Below are 14,676 nucleotides of genomic sequence, written 5' to 3' on the forward strand. Positions count from 1 at the left end.
GATGGATTATTTTGGACCAAACCAACATTTGTTATTGAAGTAGCAGTCCTGGGAGTGCATTCTGGCGAAGACAACAAAGGTAATCAAACTTTTGTAATAGTAAATCGGAGTTTGGTCAGGGCTAAACTTGGTCGGTGTCTAAATGGCTAGCCATGATGGCTGGGCTATCTACTGAGAATATTGCAAAATGTGCTTTCACCGAAAAGCTATTTTAAAATCGGACATATCGAGTGCATAGAGGAGTTCTGTATCTATAATTCTTAAAATAACTGTTATGCTTTTTGTGAACGTTTATCGTGAGTAATTTAGTAAATTCACCGGAGGTTTGCGGGGGGTATGCTAGTTCTGAACGTCACATGCTAATGTAAAAAAAGCTGGTTTTTGATATAAATATGAACTTGATTGAACAAAACATGCATGTATTGTATAACATAATGTCCTAGGGTTGTCATCCTATGAAGATCATCAAAGGTTAGTGCTGCATTTAGCTGTGGTTTTGTTTTTTGTGACATTATATGCTAGCTTGAAAAATGGGTGTCTGATTATTTCTGGCTGGGTACTCTGCTGACATAATCTAATGTTTTGCTTTCGCTGTAAAGCCTTTTTGAAATCGGACAGTGTGGTTAGATTAACGAGAGTCTTGTCTTTAAAATGCTGTAAAATAGTCATATGTTTGAAAAATTGAAGTTTTCGGATTTTAGAGGAATTTGTATTTCGCGCCACGCCCATCATTGGATATTGGAGCAGGTGTTCCGCTAGCGGAACGTCTAGATGTAAGAGGTTAACCTGTTTAAAGGTCTTACTCACATCGGCTACGGAGAGCGTGATCACACAGCTGGTGCTCTTATGCATGGTTCAGTGTTGCTTGCCTTCATGTGAGCATAGATGGTATTTAGCTCATCTGATAGGCTTGCATCACTGGGCAACACGCAGCTGGGTTTCCCTTTGTAATCCGTGATACTTTGCAAGCCATGACACATCGGACAAGCATCAGAGCCGGTGTAGTAGGATTCAATCTTAGTCCTGTATTGACACTTTGCCTGTTTGATGGTTTGCCGGAGGGCATAGCAGGATTTTTTAAATCTACCTCTTGGGCATCTCCTTACAAGAGATTTGCGAGGAGGCATGTTTGGCCTCCCCTCATACATTTATGAGGTTCTACCTACTGGATGCCACTTCACTTTCCTTGGCACATACTGTTCTCAATGTCAGATCCTCTGAGGGAGGTTAATGTTGGGACTAACCTGGCTTCGGAGAGTGTGGTCATATCCCAATGTGATACATCAAAACAAGTATTTGAAAAAAAAGTGGGTTACTGTCATAACCCTGGTTCTCTGATAATATGAGTGAGACGTATCACTGATTTCCCTGCCGCAAGGAAGAGAGGCATGCTTGAGAATGACCAGAGGATGGGCGAGTCGCGCCTTATAAAGACAGGAGGGGCTCACCTCATTCATCGCTCAACCTGTCTGTCTCTGACAGACGCTGTGTGATTGGTTATTCCCCGGGTAGTGATTAGCAGAGGGGATCCCAATGAGATGCATCTTAGTCATATTATCATAGAACCAAGTTTCAATTTCAAAATGTTCTGACCCACTTGTTCAAACTGAATCATAGAAAATAGATTTCCCAAGATGAGCTGCTTTGCACAGGACTCCCACAGCCATTTGCGTTCAAATTTACATACAAATTCCTAGCAGTGTTGTAGCGAATTTAGAGGGCAGCTCGACATGGGACTCAAACACACACATAGCCCCCGGTCTCAAGGATCCCAAGATCATTTGTTTAATTTGATGTGCTCACATAGGCCTACTACGGTCATTAGAAGGATAGTTGCCATAAGGGGGGGAATACTTCTGTTAGTCATAAAGCCCCATGATAAGGTCGTTAATACCCCTGAACTTAGTCACTGTTACTAGCCGGCTACCACCCGGTACTCTACCCTGTACTTAAGAGACTGCTGCCCTATGTAGGTCGAAGAAATTGTCCGTAGAGCTCTGAAACAGGATTGTGTCGAGGCACGGATCTGAAGGGTACCAAAAAATGTCTGCATCATTGAAGGTCCCCAAGAACACAGTGGCCTCCATCATTCTTAAATGGAAGAAGTTTGGAACTACCAAGACTGGTTCCGGGAGCTGGCCACCTGGCCAAACTGAGCAATTGGGGGAGAAAGGCCTTGGTCAGGGAGGTGACCAAGAACCCTATGGTCACTCTGACAGAGCTCCAGAGTTCCACTGTGGAGATGGGAGAAACTTCCAGAAAGACAACAAAATCTGCAGCACTCCACCAATCAGTCCTTTATGGTAGAGTGGCCAGATGGAAGCCATTCTCAGTAAAAGGCACATGACAGCCCGCTTGGAGTTTGCCAAAAGGCACCTAAAGGACTCTCAGACCATGATAAACAAGATTCTCTGGTCTGATGAAACCAAGATTGAACTCTTTGGCCTGAATGCCAAGTGTTATGTCTGGAGGAAACCTGGAAGCATCCCTACGGTGAAGCATGGTGGTGACAGCATCATACTGTGGGGATGTTTTTCAGTGGCAGTGTCTGGGAGACTAGTCAGGATCGAGGGAAAGGTGAACGAAGCAAAGTACAGAGATCCTTGATGAAAACCTGCTCCAGAGCGTTCAGGACCTCAAGACTGGGGCTAAGGTTCATCGTCCAACAGGACAACCACCCTAAGCACACAGCCAAGACAACACAGGAGTGGCTTCGAGACAAGTCTCTGAAAGTCCTTGAGTGGCCCAGCAAGAGCCTGGACTTGAACCTGATCGAACATCTCTGGATAGACCTGAAAATAGCTGTACAGCGGCGCTCCCCATCCAACCTGACAGAGCTTGTGAGGATCTGCAGAAAACATTGGGAGAACTCCCCAAATACTGGTGTGCTAAGCTTGTAGCGTCATACCCAAGAAGACTCGAGGTTGTAATTGCTGCCAATGGTGCTTCAACAAAGTACTGAGTAAAGGGTCTGAATACTTATGTAAATGTGATATTTCGTTTTTTATTTGTAATAAATTTGCAAACTTTTCTAAAACCCTGTTTTTGCTTTGTCATTATGGGGTATTGTGTGTAGATTGATGAGGAATAAATGTTATTTAATCAATTTTAGAATAAGGCTGTAACGTAATAAAATGTGGGAAAAGTGATGGGGTCTGTATCATTTCTGAATGCACTGTATATACTATATATATATATATTCTGGACTCTGACATTGCTCGTTCTGATATTTCTATAAATATATTTATATTCCGGACTCTGACATTGCTAAAGTTGCCAGAGGGAACCTTGGTGTGCGTGCGCGTGTACAGTAATGGCTGTTATGTGCCTCCAAAGGACCACAGTCCGTGACTCACAGCACTGGCCTTTACCCGTTGTCCTGTCTGCTCTGTTGTGTGGGTGTGTGACTTCGCCTCCGAGGACCACATTCATTTACCACTTTAAAGTGTATAGTGTAGCCAAGGCACAGCCAATCTTCCCCGTGCTGACAGTGGTAGCTTCCACTTGAACCACAGACATTGAAATGACTCGGTTTTCCCAGCCACACCAGAATTTCAACAAAAATGTTTTACGAAAATAGGTCAATTGAAACATTTGAAAAACTATATAAAAATCTACATTTTACAGGGTAGAAAAATGTGAAATTTAAATATTTAATTATTCCATTTGAATGGGTGTATGAGATCATTAGACTGATAAGCGTTACATGGACCAGGTAGCCTTAGCTATTTCTAAACTTCGCTCCTACCACTTGGCTTATGTTGCGTTCATAACCAAGTGGGAAGGTGGTATTTAACACATACGACTGGGAAAAATCGGCTTGAACACCCTCCAACTGGTAATTACTAGTGGGAAACACGTTTATCATCCCTGAGCGCCAACTTCTCCCACATGCTGACCTCTGATGTACCCTACTAAGTAAATTACCTCTATAACAGCATTTTCTGCAGCTATATGCAACAAAACATTATTTGTAAAAAGCAATCTATTAATATGGTTTTGAAAACTTTAATGTGTTTACAAGCATGATAGCTGTACTTTTAGATATGTTTGACGCAGCTTGTTTGCCATTAGCCAATCTGTGTTCCTCAACGAGTTCAACGCACCTGAATGCATCCAACTGGTAATTACGATTTCACAAATGGTAAGTACCACCTTCCCACTTGGAAGGGCCGGCCCTAGACATAAGCGACATAAGCGGTCGCTTAAGGCCCCTGGCAGCTAGGGGGGCTCCAACCAAATTTGAATTATCTGTAGACTTGCAGAAAATGTGCTTTAAAACCACAACATTTTCTCTATGACCCAGGACAGAATTTTTAATTTAAGACTTCAATTTGTTCTCTCCGTGGTCAAGAGGGAGACCACTAAAATGTTTTACCTGTGAGGTGGGGGGCCCCCAAACTAAATCTTGCTTAGGGTCCCCAAAAAGCTAGGGCCTGCCCTGCCACTTGGTTATGAAAGCACCATTAGGCTAAGCCTACTGTTGTTTCAACAACATGCCTGACTCGGACCACGTTTAGCTGCAGGCAGCGTTCCCTTTGTTGTAGACGACCAACCCAGCAAATGCCTATTTCAGGTAAAAAATAACAAACATAAAACATCATTAAAGACAACATGGCCATGCACACACAGACACGTTTTAAGGTGCTACTTTATTACAAAAGTAAAAACTTGAGACTTTGATATTTTATGAATGATTATAAAACATTTACAATCGTTTGCACATTTTCACATTATGTTCTATTATATTGTTTTCCACGTTAAAACCCTGTGTCAACTTCAAACCAAAATACAACATAGGCCACAGCGCTGCCACTCCCAACCGTTGGGCGTTCACAGTCCCGTAAACCAATTATTGGAAAATATTAGAAATAATTTAGGGGATAACACTTCTGCTCCACTGCATGCGTCGTCATCAATGTGCCATCAATGTGACGTTCTACCTGCTACACAGAAACCAACCAAAATCAACTTTATTACTCATTATTTCAATTCACAAGATAGGTTGAAAGAGAGCGTCAGCCATTGAGAATTGAACATCAGCGATTCTTGAAAAGTAGGCTAGTTTATTTTTGCTCCAACGTAAAATCACAACATTTGTGATAGCCATCAATATATCCACTAACATCAAGTCTTTCAGCATACAACCAATAACAAGTGAAATAGTTCTGTATAACATCAAAACAACAATATTTCACATGATACCATTTGCCTCAAAATGTAGAGTCTTTGAGCGTGTCTTTGTCAGATATGTTTGTGCTAAACTGAGAGGCAAAATGAAATAAATTGATGCACAATACATTATTTGCCATAATATGCATTTTCAAACTATATTTTAAAGTACTGTTTAGCTTTTATTTGGTCCTGCTCCGTCCATGTCTTTGTCAGTTTAGTCTGTGCTAAACGGGTTGAATGAAAAGTTTGTGAATTTCCTCAGGAGACTAGCAGTGGCAGTGCTGGATGACAAAAGATATATTCCCAAAGCTGCTTAAATCATCTCAGCTGTTAGTCATTGGTCATATCACACACACCAATAAAACTGCACTATTGATGTTGAAAGCATGCAGGGTCGGCATGAACCCCAGGCAGTCCCTCTTCCCCTCCACCCCCATATCTCTCCCTTGGTCCCTCAGAAGAAGCAACATCAAAGGCCCTTCTCCACCAGCACAGAGAGGAGAGTGGAAAAGAGAGAGGAGATAAGAGAGGAAAAAGAGAGAAGAGAGGGAGGATAATACAGGGAGTAGAACCAGAGTGTGCTTCCTCCCTCCTACTGAAAACCTCCTGCCAGTTTCATAATTTGGAACATGGAGAGAGGAAGGTGTGTGTGTGTGTGTCTCTCTCTATATCTCTATATCTCTATATCTCTATATCTCTCTCTCTCTCTCTCTCTCTCTCTCTCTCTCTCTCTCTCTCTCTCTCTCTCTCTCTCTCTCTCTCTCTCTCTCTCTCTCTCTCTCTCTCTCTCTCTCTCTCTCTCAGCCAGAGCTAATCCACAAATGGAATGTTATTTTTTTCTCCCATGACAAAACAGGAAAACAAAAAACAAACATTAGGAAATAAATAAAGTACTACAATATTTTCTTTTTTCATTTTCATTTGGTCAAAAACATGCATTATGTTTCAAGCAGGAAAATTGCACCAACAGCATTAAACACAGTACAAGTAGCGTCTCCATGGCAGTGGCATAAGCTATTTAAACACAATAGGTAAACATTTTCTTTTTACATAAACAGTGCATTTAGAAAATACAGAATGCATTTCATAAGATGTATTTCATAGTAAACCTATACACACCTATACATCTTATAGAACTACATTTCCCACACGCTCTCCTAACGTTAGATGGCCTAACACATACTGCTGTTATTCATCACTCATATATCTCTCTGTCCCTGAGCAGTTCGTGTCCCTCTTTACCTTTTGACTCGAAAACACCCCTTTATTAAACCCTAATGTCACTGTTTTTCATCTTAAGTTCATACATCACATTTCCCGCAAGAGCTACATGGGAAAGATCTTGTTTACAAGAGAACAGAACTTTCAGCACAGGCTGGGGGGGGGGGGGGGGGCTTCCAAAAGATGCTCACTGGTCATTTTGTTCCAACCGACAGACAGACTGCGGCCCAGAGTGCAGCAGAAGAGTCCTGGCATTGACTTCAGCCTGTGAAGCAAATCAGGGCCCTGCTACACAAACGCCCTTCACTGCAGTAACTGCACGAAACCGCCAATAGCCCTACAACTCTCCAAGACTCCATTACCTTGTCCATAAAATAAAATGTTAGCAATGCCCCATAGGTCCTGGGCAGAGATTGTGAAATTGGTTGCCTTTCTCCTTCAGAGAAAGATCTACCCAGCCCACACCGTGTCCCTGGCCCGTTGGCTTTGCCCTGTGTATCTCTGCCAAGATGGTGTATGTTTGTGTGTGTGTGTGTGTGTGTTTTGCCATGCAAATAACATTATTTTAAGCTCCAGGAGTTTTGTAAACAAAGAACGTGAATAACAACTTACAATAAATTAAATCTGACTAAAGTATAGCCAAATCAGTACTCTTTATGACAGCTCACCCCAAAATTCTACTTAGATGGTGCCAATCACCCCCACTCATTTGAGAATAAGGCTCTACACCACAGAACGTGTGTTATTTGGATTCCACTCGACATTAGACCACTTGAGATGTGAAAAGGGAAGACTTAGGTGTGGGGGCAAACTGTCCCTATAAGTGTGTCAGTTGTTGCTCTGTGGTCAGTCACTGTGGTTAAAGCTCAGTGGTTCTGGATGGAATTAACAGTGTGAGGCAACCTGAGGCAGACTACTGCTTCGCTTGAACAGTGTCACCGCTGACAACAAGAAGGAGGCCATTTTACCCTGCCCTATCAACCAGCTGAGCTCAATACAACTCTACAAGATGAACATCAGAGTCAGAAAGTTGGTCAAGATCTCCCAGCATATAACTCTGATACATGTACTTCAGATGTATAGTGAGTGATTGCTCTATGACACTTTCATCCAAAGACCCTTCCAGTTACAAGACATCTTCAGTGTGTGTATCTGTGCTTAGGGGCAACTTCTACCTTGAATACCAAGGAGTAAAGAGTGTACAGGAGAGTGTTGAGTTGGAGCCAAGATCGCCTCCTCCAGGTCAGAGCATGTTAACGTACACGTACTGTATAGACCTAGGCTACATGACAGATTTTTTGCTCAAAGTCAAACCATATCTGCCCTGCCCGGCAACAGAGAGAGGACCTGTTTGATATGTTTGCTTAAGGAGAGCTAATCACAGCCAATCTCCCAGACTCCCATCTGCTTCTATTACATAATTCCCAGCACAAGGTATGTGTGTGTGTCTGTGTGTGTGCTTGTGTGTGCGTCTGTATGTGTTTGTGTTTAATCCTTCCATGAGTCTCTGAGGCTTGGATTTAAACTTGTTAAAATCAGTAATATAGTCAAACCCTTTTTACCACCAGTGACGTCATCGGTAATGTCGTCAGGGGATTGGAACTTAGAAGTGAAGCCATCCTGGAGTCTACACACTTCTTCTCTCTGTCATCTTTGTGAGAATGTGTGTTTTCATACACAACAATGTTTGCGTACAGTGTGTGTGTGTGTGTGTGTGTGTGTGTGCACGTGTATCTGTTATTGTGTGTCGCTCCGTACACAAGCTATGCTTCATTAACGGTACCATATTTATACAAAAATAAATCTTTATGTAAAATGTCACACAAATGGTAAGGTAAGGTGAACAGTGACACTGTCATCCAGTTCATAACATGATGCTCAGTCTGGTCTGGTTGGGACCTGTTTGAGTGTGGCTGAGAGGGTGCAGTCCAGACTGGGTTAGCCAGACTGGCTCTGCGGTAAAGCTCAGAGACATAGAGTAGATAGGGTTCTGTTGAGTCCAGTGGTGTAAATGAGGGGGAACCCCTCAGGTTGTCCTGTGTGGCTCAGTTGGAAGAGCATGGTGTTTGCAATGCCATGGTTGTGGGTTTAATTCACATGGGGGACCAGTAAGAAAATGTATGCACTCACTGCTGTAAGTCGCTCTACTGTGTACAAGAGTGTCTGATAAACGACTTGAGCTGTAACCCGTGAACCTGGGCTCCTATCCAAGGTTCAACTAGCCTGGAACCCCTATATGGGCTTCCCCAGTCAGAACCATTCCCACCACTGGTTGGGTCTGGTGTCTGACCTTGGGTTGAGATACTGTTTAAACCGGGTGGTAGAATGCATAACATTTGCTGCTTGATTTGACCAGTAGGTCTCGTTGCTATAGAGCGTGTTTACCCAAAGTCGGTCCTGGGACCCCCCATGGTGCGATTTTGGGGTTTTGCCGTAGCACTACACAGCGGATTCAAATAACCAAAGCTTGATGATGAGTTGGTTATTTGAATCTGCTGTGTATTGAAATGGCAAAAACCAAAACGTGCACCCAGGGGGACCCCAGAAACGAGTCTGGGAAACCCTGCTATGGAGTATCACAGAACGAGTCATAATACCCATAAAACCTAGAGGTCAAACAGGGGAATGGTTCCAATCGTTTTTCTACCATACATTTTCCCCATAGGAGTTCTTAGAAACACTTCAAATAAGGGCTGTGTTTCGTGTAAGCTTACCCTGGCGTGAAGTTTTGATAAGTCTGTAAATCTCTATAGACAAGGTGAATTCTATCAATATATTCAACTGTATTTCTCCCCCAAAAATGAAATTCTAATTAGTTGCTAATGTGGCTATCATAAAGAACTACAAATGCCATGATGATCTGGACGAGACTGCCCAATTGAGGCAAATGTAAGAATCTCTGGATTTACTATCTAATGTTAGCTAAATGTAGTAAGGAATTCATTGGCTAATTTCTTTAAATAGACAATTCTGTGAACTGTCTGGTGCAATTTTTAAATTGACGCAATACCTGTTAGCAAAAGTGTCAGCTAGAGATGACAAAAATTTGGCTTGGTGCAGGGGACTGCAGGGATTTGTAGTTTTGCATGATGTCTACTTTGATGCTAATTAGCATTTTCAAATCTGAGAGTAAATAGAGACTAATATATTGGTAAAATTCCCCTTGTGTGTGTGTGTGTGTGTGTGTGTGTGAGCCAGTGTCTCTCAGCTACAGGCCAGTGACATACATCTCCATCCCGTCGTTGAAGGTGAAGATGGTGGTGGTGCTGGCACTGTTGGCCCCCTGTTTCACATCGCTGATGGTCTCATAGAAGTTCTCCCCCCCAGGCAAGGCCCTAGATGGAGGGACTGGGGGGCATGCTGGAGGTCCCTGGGGGCATGGGGCCTCTGGAGACGAGGTTCCCTGCTGAGGAGGCTTCTTCCTGGGCTTTAGTGTAGCATTCGCCCCCAGCACACCGTTATTGGTTCCTGCCCACTCACGTTTCCGGTGGGAGTCGATAGTGGCATACGCCGGGTCCGACTCGGCCACCACACAGGAGGGCCAGGACCTGTCGCCGACGGGCTCGTAGCAGGGCTCCTCATGGGATCGTGCCTGGCCACCCTGGATCCCCCGACTGCCACCCCACGCCCCGTTCCCTCCCTCATTCCCTCCTGCTCCCCTACCTCCTCCATTCTTCCCCCCAGAGCAGTGGTTGCGGGGGAGGGTCTTGGCTGCGCTGTGGTCTGGGGAAGGTTTCTTCTTCTGTGGTTTACACACGGTGGAGTAGGTGTCTGTGATCTGAAGATGAGACAGAGAGAGGGAGAGACAGTTAGCTATCACATATAGTACAACTGTTGAAGTTGTGGCTACACACATCTTACACATGCAGACTTGTTCAACAGGGAGAAGGCTATAACACAGCTTATACAGTCTCATTTACAGTACATGGAAATATGACTGACCACATTGATTTACTTAAGAAGTTTAGTAATTTAATGTCCTAAATTGTCTTTTTTTATTATACATACAGTGTATTCGGAAAGTATTCAGACCCCTGGAATTTTTTCCACATTTTGGTACGTTACAACCTTATTCTAAAATGGCTAAATAGTTGTGTTCCTAATCAATCTACACACAATCTACACACAATCTACACACAATCTACACACAATACCCCCATAATGACAAAGCAAATGTATATATAAAAAAACGGAAATATCACATTTACATAAGTATTCAGACCCTTTACTCAGTGCTTTGTTGAAGCACCTTTGGCAGCGATTACAGCCTCGAGTCTTCTTGGGTATGACGCTACAAGCTTGGCACACCTGTATTTTGGGAGTTTTTCCCATTCTTCTCTGCAGATTCTCTCAAGCTCCTTCAGGTTGGATGGGGAGTATCGCTGTACAGCTATTTTCTGGTCTATCCAGAGATGTTTGATCGGATTCAAGTCCGGGCTCTGGCTGGGCCACTCAAGAGACTTGTCCCGAAGCCCCTCTTGTGTTGTCTTGGCTGTTTGCTTAGGGTCATTGTCCTGTTGGAAGGTGAACCTTCGCCCCAGTCTGAGGTCCTGCGCTCTCTGTAGAAGGTTTTCATCAAGGATCTCTCTGTACTTTGCTCCGTTCATCTTTCCCTCGATCCTGACTATTCTCACAGGCGCTGCCACTGAAAAACATCCCCACAGCATGATGCTGCCACCACCATGCTTCCCTATAGGGATGGTGCCAGGTTTGATCAATTGAAACAGGATTCACCTGATCTAAATTTCGAGTCTCATAGCAAAGGGTCTGAATACTTAAGTAAATAAGGTATTTCTGTTTCTTATTTGTAATAAATTTGCACACATTTCTAAAAACCTGTTTTTTCCTTATTATTATGGGGTATTGTGTGCAGATTGATTAGCTAAAAAAAACAATTTCATCCATTTTAGAATAAGGCTGTAACGTAACAAAATGTGTAAAAAGTGAATGGGTCTGAATACTTTCCGAATGCACTGTACTCTGTAGACAGGCCCATGCCAAAAGTTTAACACTGTATGAAAATCCCTTGGGGTCTGAGAGAGCTAGAGAATGAGAGAGATATGGAGAACGATAGGTAAAGACAGAGATATGGAGAACGATAGGTAAAGACAGAGATATGGAGAACGATAGGTAAAGACAGAGATATGGAGAACGATAGGTAAAGAGAGAGATATGGAGAACGATAGGTAAAGAGAGAGATATGGAGAATGATAGGTAAAGAGAGAGATATGGAGAATGATAGGTAAAGAGAGCGAGAGCTGTTTGCTCAGCAAGAATTTCCCATGACCGTATCCCAAAATCCTTTGGGACACCTCTCTCCTAATAAAACTATGACCAAGGAATGCCTTGGAGGTCACAACCTCAGTTAAATGAAATGCCAATGCAAGGTTCTACACATGCCATTTGGTTGTGAAAATGTTAAAGACTTAAGAGCTCTAGTAGTTACTCACTCACTCACTCACAATCAAACTCTCACTCACAATCAAACTCTCACTCACTCACACTCACACTCACTCACTCACTCACTCACTCACTCACTCACTCACTCACTCACTCACTCACTCACTCACTCACTCACAATCAAACACTCACTCACAATCAAACTCTCACTCACTCACTCACTCACTCACTCACTCACTCACTCACTCCACTCACTCTACTCACTCACTCACTCACTCACTCACTCACAATCAAACTCTCACTCATTCACTCACTCACAATCAAACTCTCACTCACTCACTCACTCACTCACTCACTCACTCACTCACTCACTCACTCACTCACTCACTCACTCACTCACTCACTCACTCACTCACTCACACACTCACTCACTCACTCACTCACTCACTCACTCACTCACTCACTCACTCACTCACTCACTCATTGAGAAGCATGTTTTAGTGTTTTGGCTGGCATCCAGATTCCTGACACACACCATTCTATTTTCTCCACTACTTGTCCGTGTTGACTGTGGTGAAATGTAACTGGTTTATCCTGTGGTTAGGTAACTCTGCCACTCAGCCCAGCCACAGCACACAGCAGGCTGATAACACAGTTTACTCAAGCTTATCCTGCCTGGGAAAAATGGGTCAGGTTACTGCACTGTGCAAGTAGTGTCAACACACACACACAGGCCTTGCATACTTTAGGTGCAGGCTGACACACAGACAGTCACGAGGGCAATAAAAACCTCACTATATCATCAAAGGCACTAGGCCTGCTGTACGTTTCACATGTAGAATACAAGTGTTGAATTGAGCATACAGTGCATTCGGAAAGTATTCAGACCTCTTGACTTTTTCCACATTTTGTTACGTTGCAGCCTTATTCTATTTTTTTTAATGTATTTTTTATTCACCTTTACTTAACCAGGTAGGCTAGTTGAGAACAAGTTCTCATTTACAACTGCGACCTGGCCAAGATAAAGCAAAGCAGTGCGACACAAACAACAACACAGAGTTACACATGGAATAAACAAACATACAGTCAATAATACAATACAAAAAGTCTATATACAGTGTGTGCAAATGAGGTAGGATAAGGGAGGTAAGGCAATAAATAGGCCATAGTGGTGAAATAATTACAATATAGCAATTAAACACTGGAGTGATAGACGTGCAGAAGATTAGTGTGCAAGTAGAGATACTGAGGTGCAAAGGTGCAAAATAAAATAAATAAATAACAGTATGGGGATGAGGTAGTTGGATGGGCTATTTACAGATGGGCTATGTACAGGTGCAGTGATCTGTGAGCTGCTCTGACAGCTGGTGCTTAAAGCTAGTGAGGGAGATATGAGTCTCCAGCTTCAGTGATTTTTGCAGTTCGTTCCAGTCATTGGCAACAGAGAACTGGAAGGAAAGGTGGCCGAAGGAGGAATTGGCTTTGGGAGTGACCAGTGAAATATACCTTCTGGAGCGCATGCCAAAGGTGGGTGCTGCTATGGTGACCAGTGAGCTGAGATAAGGCGTGGCTTTACCGAGCAAAGACTTATAGATGACCTGGAGCCAGTGGGTTTGGCGACGAATATGAAGCGAGGGCCAGCCAACGAGAGCATACAGGTCGCAGTGGTGGGTAGTAGGCTATTTTGTAAATAACATTGCCGAAGTCAAGGATCGGTAAGATGGTCAGTTTACGAGGGTATGTTGGGCAGCATGAGTGAAGGATGCTTTGTTGCGAAATAGGAAGCCGATTCTAGATTTAATTTTGGATTGGAGATGCTTAATGTGAGTATGGAAGGAGAGTTTACAGTCTAACCAGACACCTAGGTATTTGTAGTTGTCCACATATTCTAAGTCAGAACCGTCCAGAGTAGTGATGCTGGATGGGCGGGCAGGTGTGGGCAGTGATCGGTTGAAGAGCATGCATTTTAGTTTTACTTGCATTTAAGAGCAGTTGGAGGCCACGGAAGGAGAGTTGTATGGCATTGAAGCTCGTCTGGAGGTTAGTTAACACAGTGGCTAAAGAAGGGCCAGAAGTATACAGAATGGTGTCGCCTGCGTAGAGGTGGATCAGAGAATCACCAGCAGCAAGAGCGACATAATTTTCTTATTTTCTCTGTATTGATGTATACAGAGAAAAGAGTCGGCGCAAGGATTGAACCCTGTGGCACCCCTGTAGAGACTGCCAGAGGTCCGGACAACAGGCCCTCCGATTTGACACACTGAACTCTGTCTGAGAAGTAGTTGGTGAACCAGGTGAGGCAGTCATTTGAGAAACCAAGGCTGTTGAGTCTGCCGATAAGAATGTGATGATTGACAGAGACGAAAGCCTTGGCCAGGTCGATGAATACAGCTGCACAGTATTGTCTCTTATTGATGGCGGTTATGATATCGTTTAGGACCTTGAGCGTGGCTGAGGTGCACCCATGGCCAGCTCGGAAACCAGATTGCATAGCGGAGAAGGTACGGTGGGATTCAAAATGGTCGGTGATCTGTTTGTTAACTTGGCTTTCGAAGATTTTGGAAAGGCAGGGCAGGATGGATATAGCTCTATAACAGTTTAGGTCTAGAGTGTCTCCCCCTTGAAGAGGGGGATGACCGTGGCAGCTTTCCAATCTTTGGGGATCTCAGACGACACGAAAGAGGGGTTGCAACAATTTCGGCGGATAATTTTAGAAAGAGAGGGTCATTTTGCAGCTCCTTCAGAACATCAGCTGTCTGGATTTGGGTGAAGGAGAAATGGGGGAGGCTTGGGCAAGTTGCTGTGGGGGGTGCAGGGCTGTTTACCGGGCTAGGGGTAGCCAGGTGGAAAGCATGGCCAGCCGTAGAAAAATGCCTATTG

The 14,676-nt window shown here is 43.7% G+C and overlaps 1 protein-coding gene across 1 annotated transcript in view; it reads right to left on the bottom strand.

Moving 5' to 3' along the window:
• Window positions 1-4,633: 4,633 nt before the first annotated feature.
• The window catches only part of LOC106566589 (uncharacterized), a 95,466-nt gene continuing 85,423 nt past the window's right edge, over window positions 4,634-14,676 (bottom strand). The window contains exon 9 of the mRNA XM_014134730.3: window positions 4,634-10,174. Within this exon, the coding sequence (XP_013990205.2) occupies window positions 9,605-10,174 (570 nt within the window). The 3' untranslated portion in view covers window positions 4,634-9,604. The remainder of the gene's footprint in view (window positions 10,175-14,676) is intronic.

Source organism: Salmo salar, chromosome 13, assembly GCF_965601325.2.
Source record: "Salmo salar chromosome 13, fSalSal1, whole genome shotgun sequence".
NCBI lineage: Eukaryota > Metazoa > Chordata > Actinopteri > Salmoniformes > Salmonidae > Salmo > Salmo salar.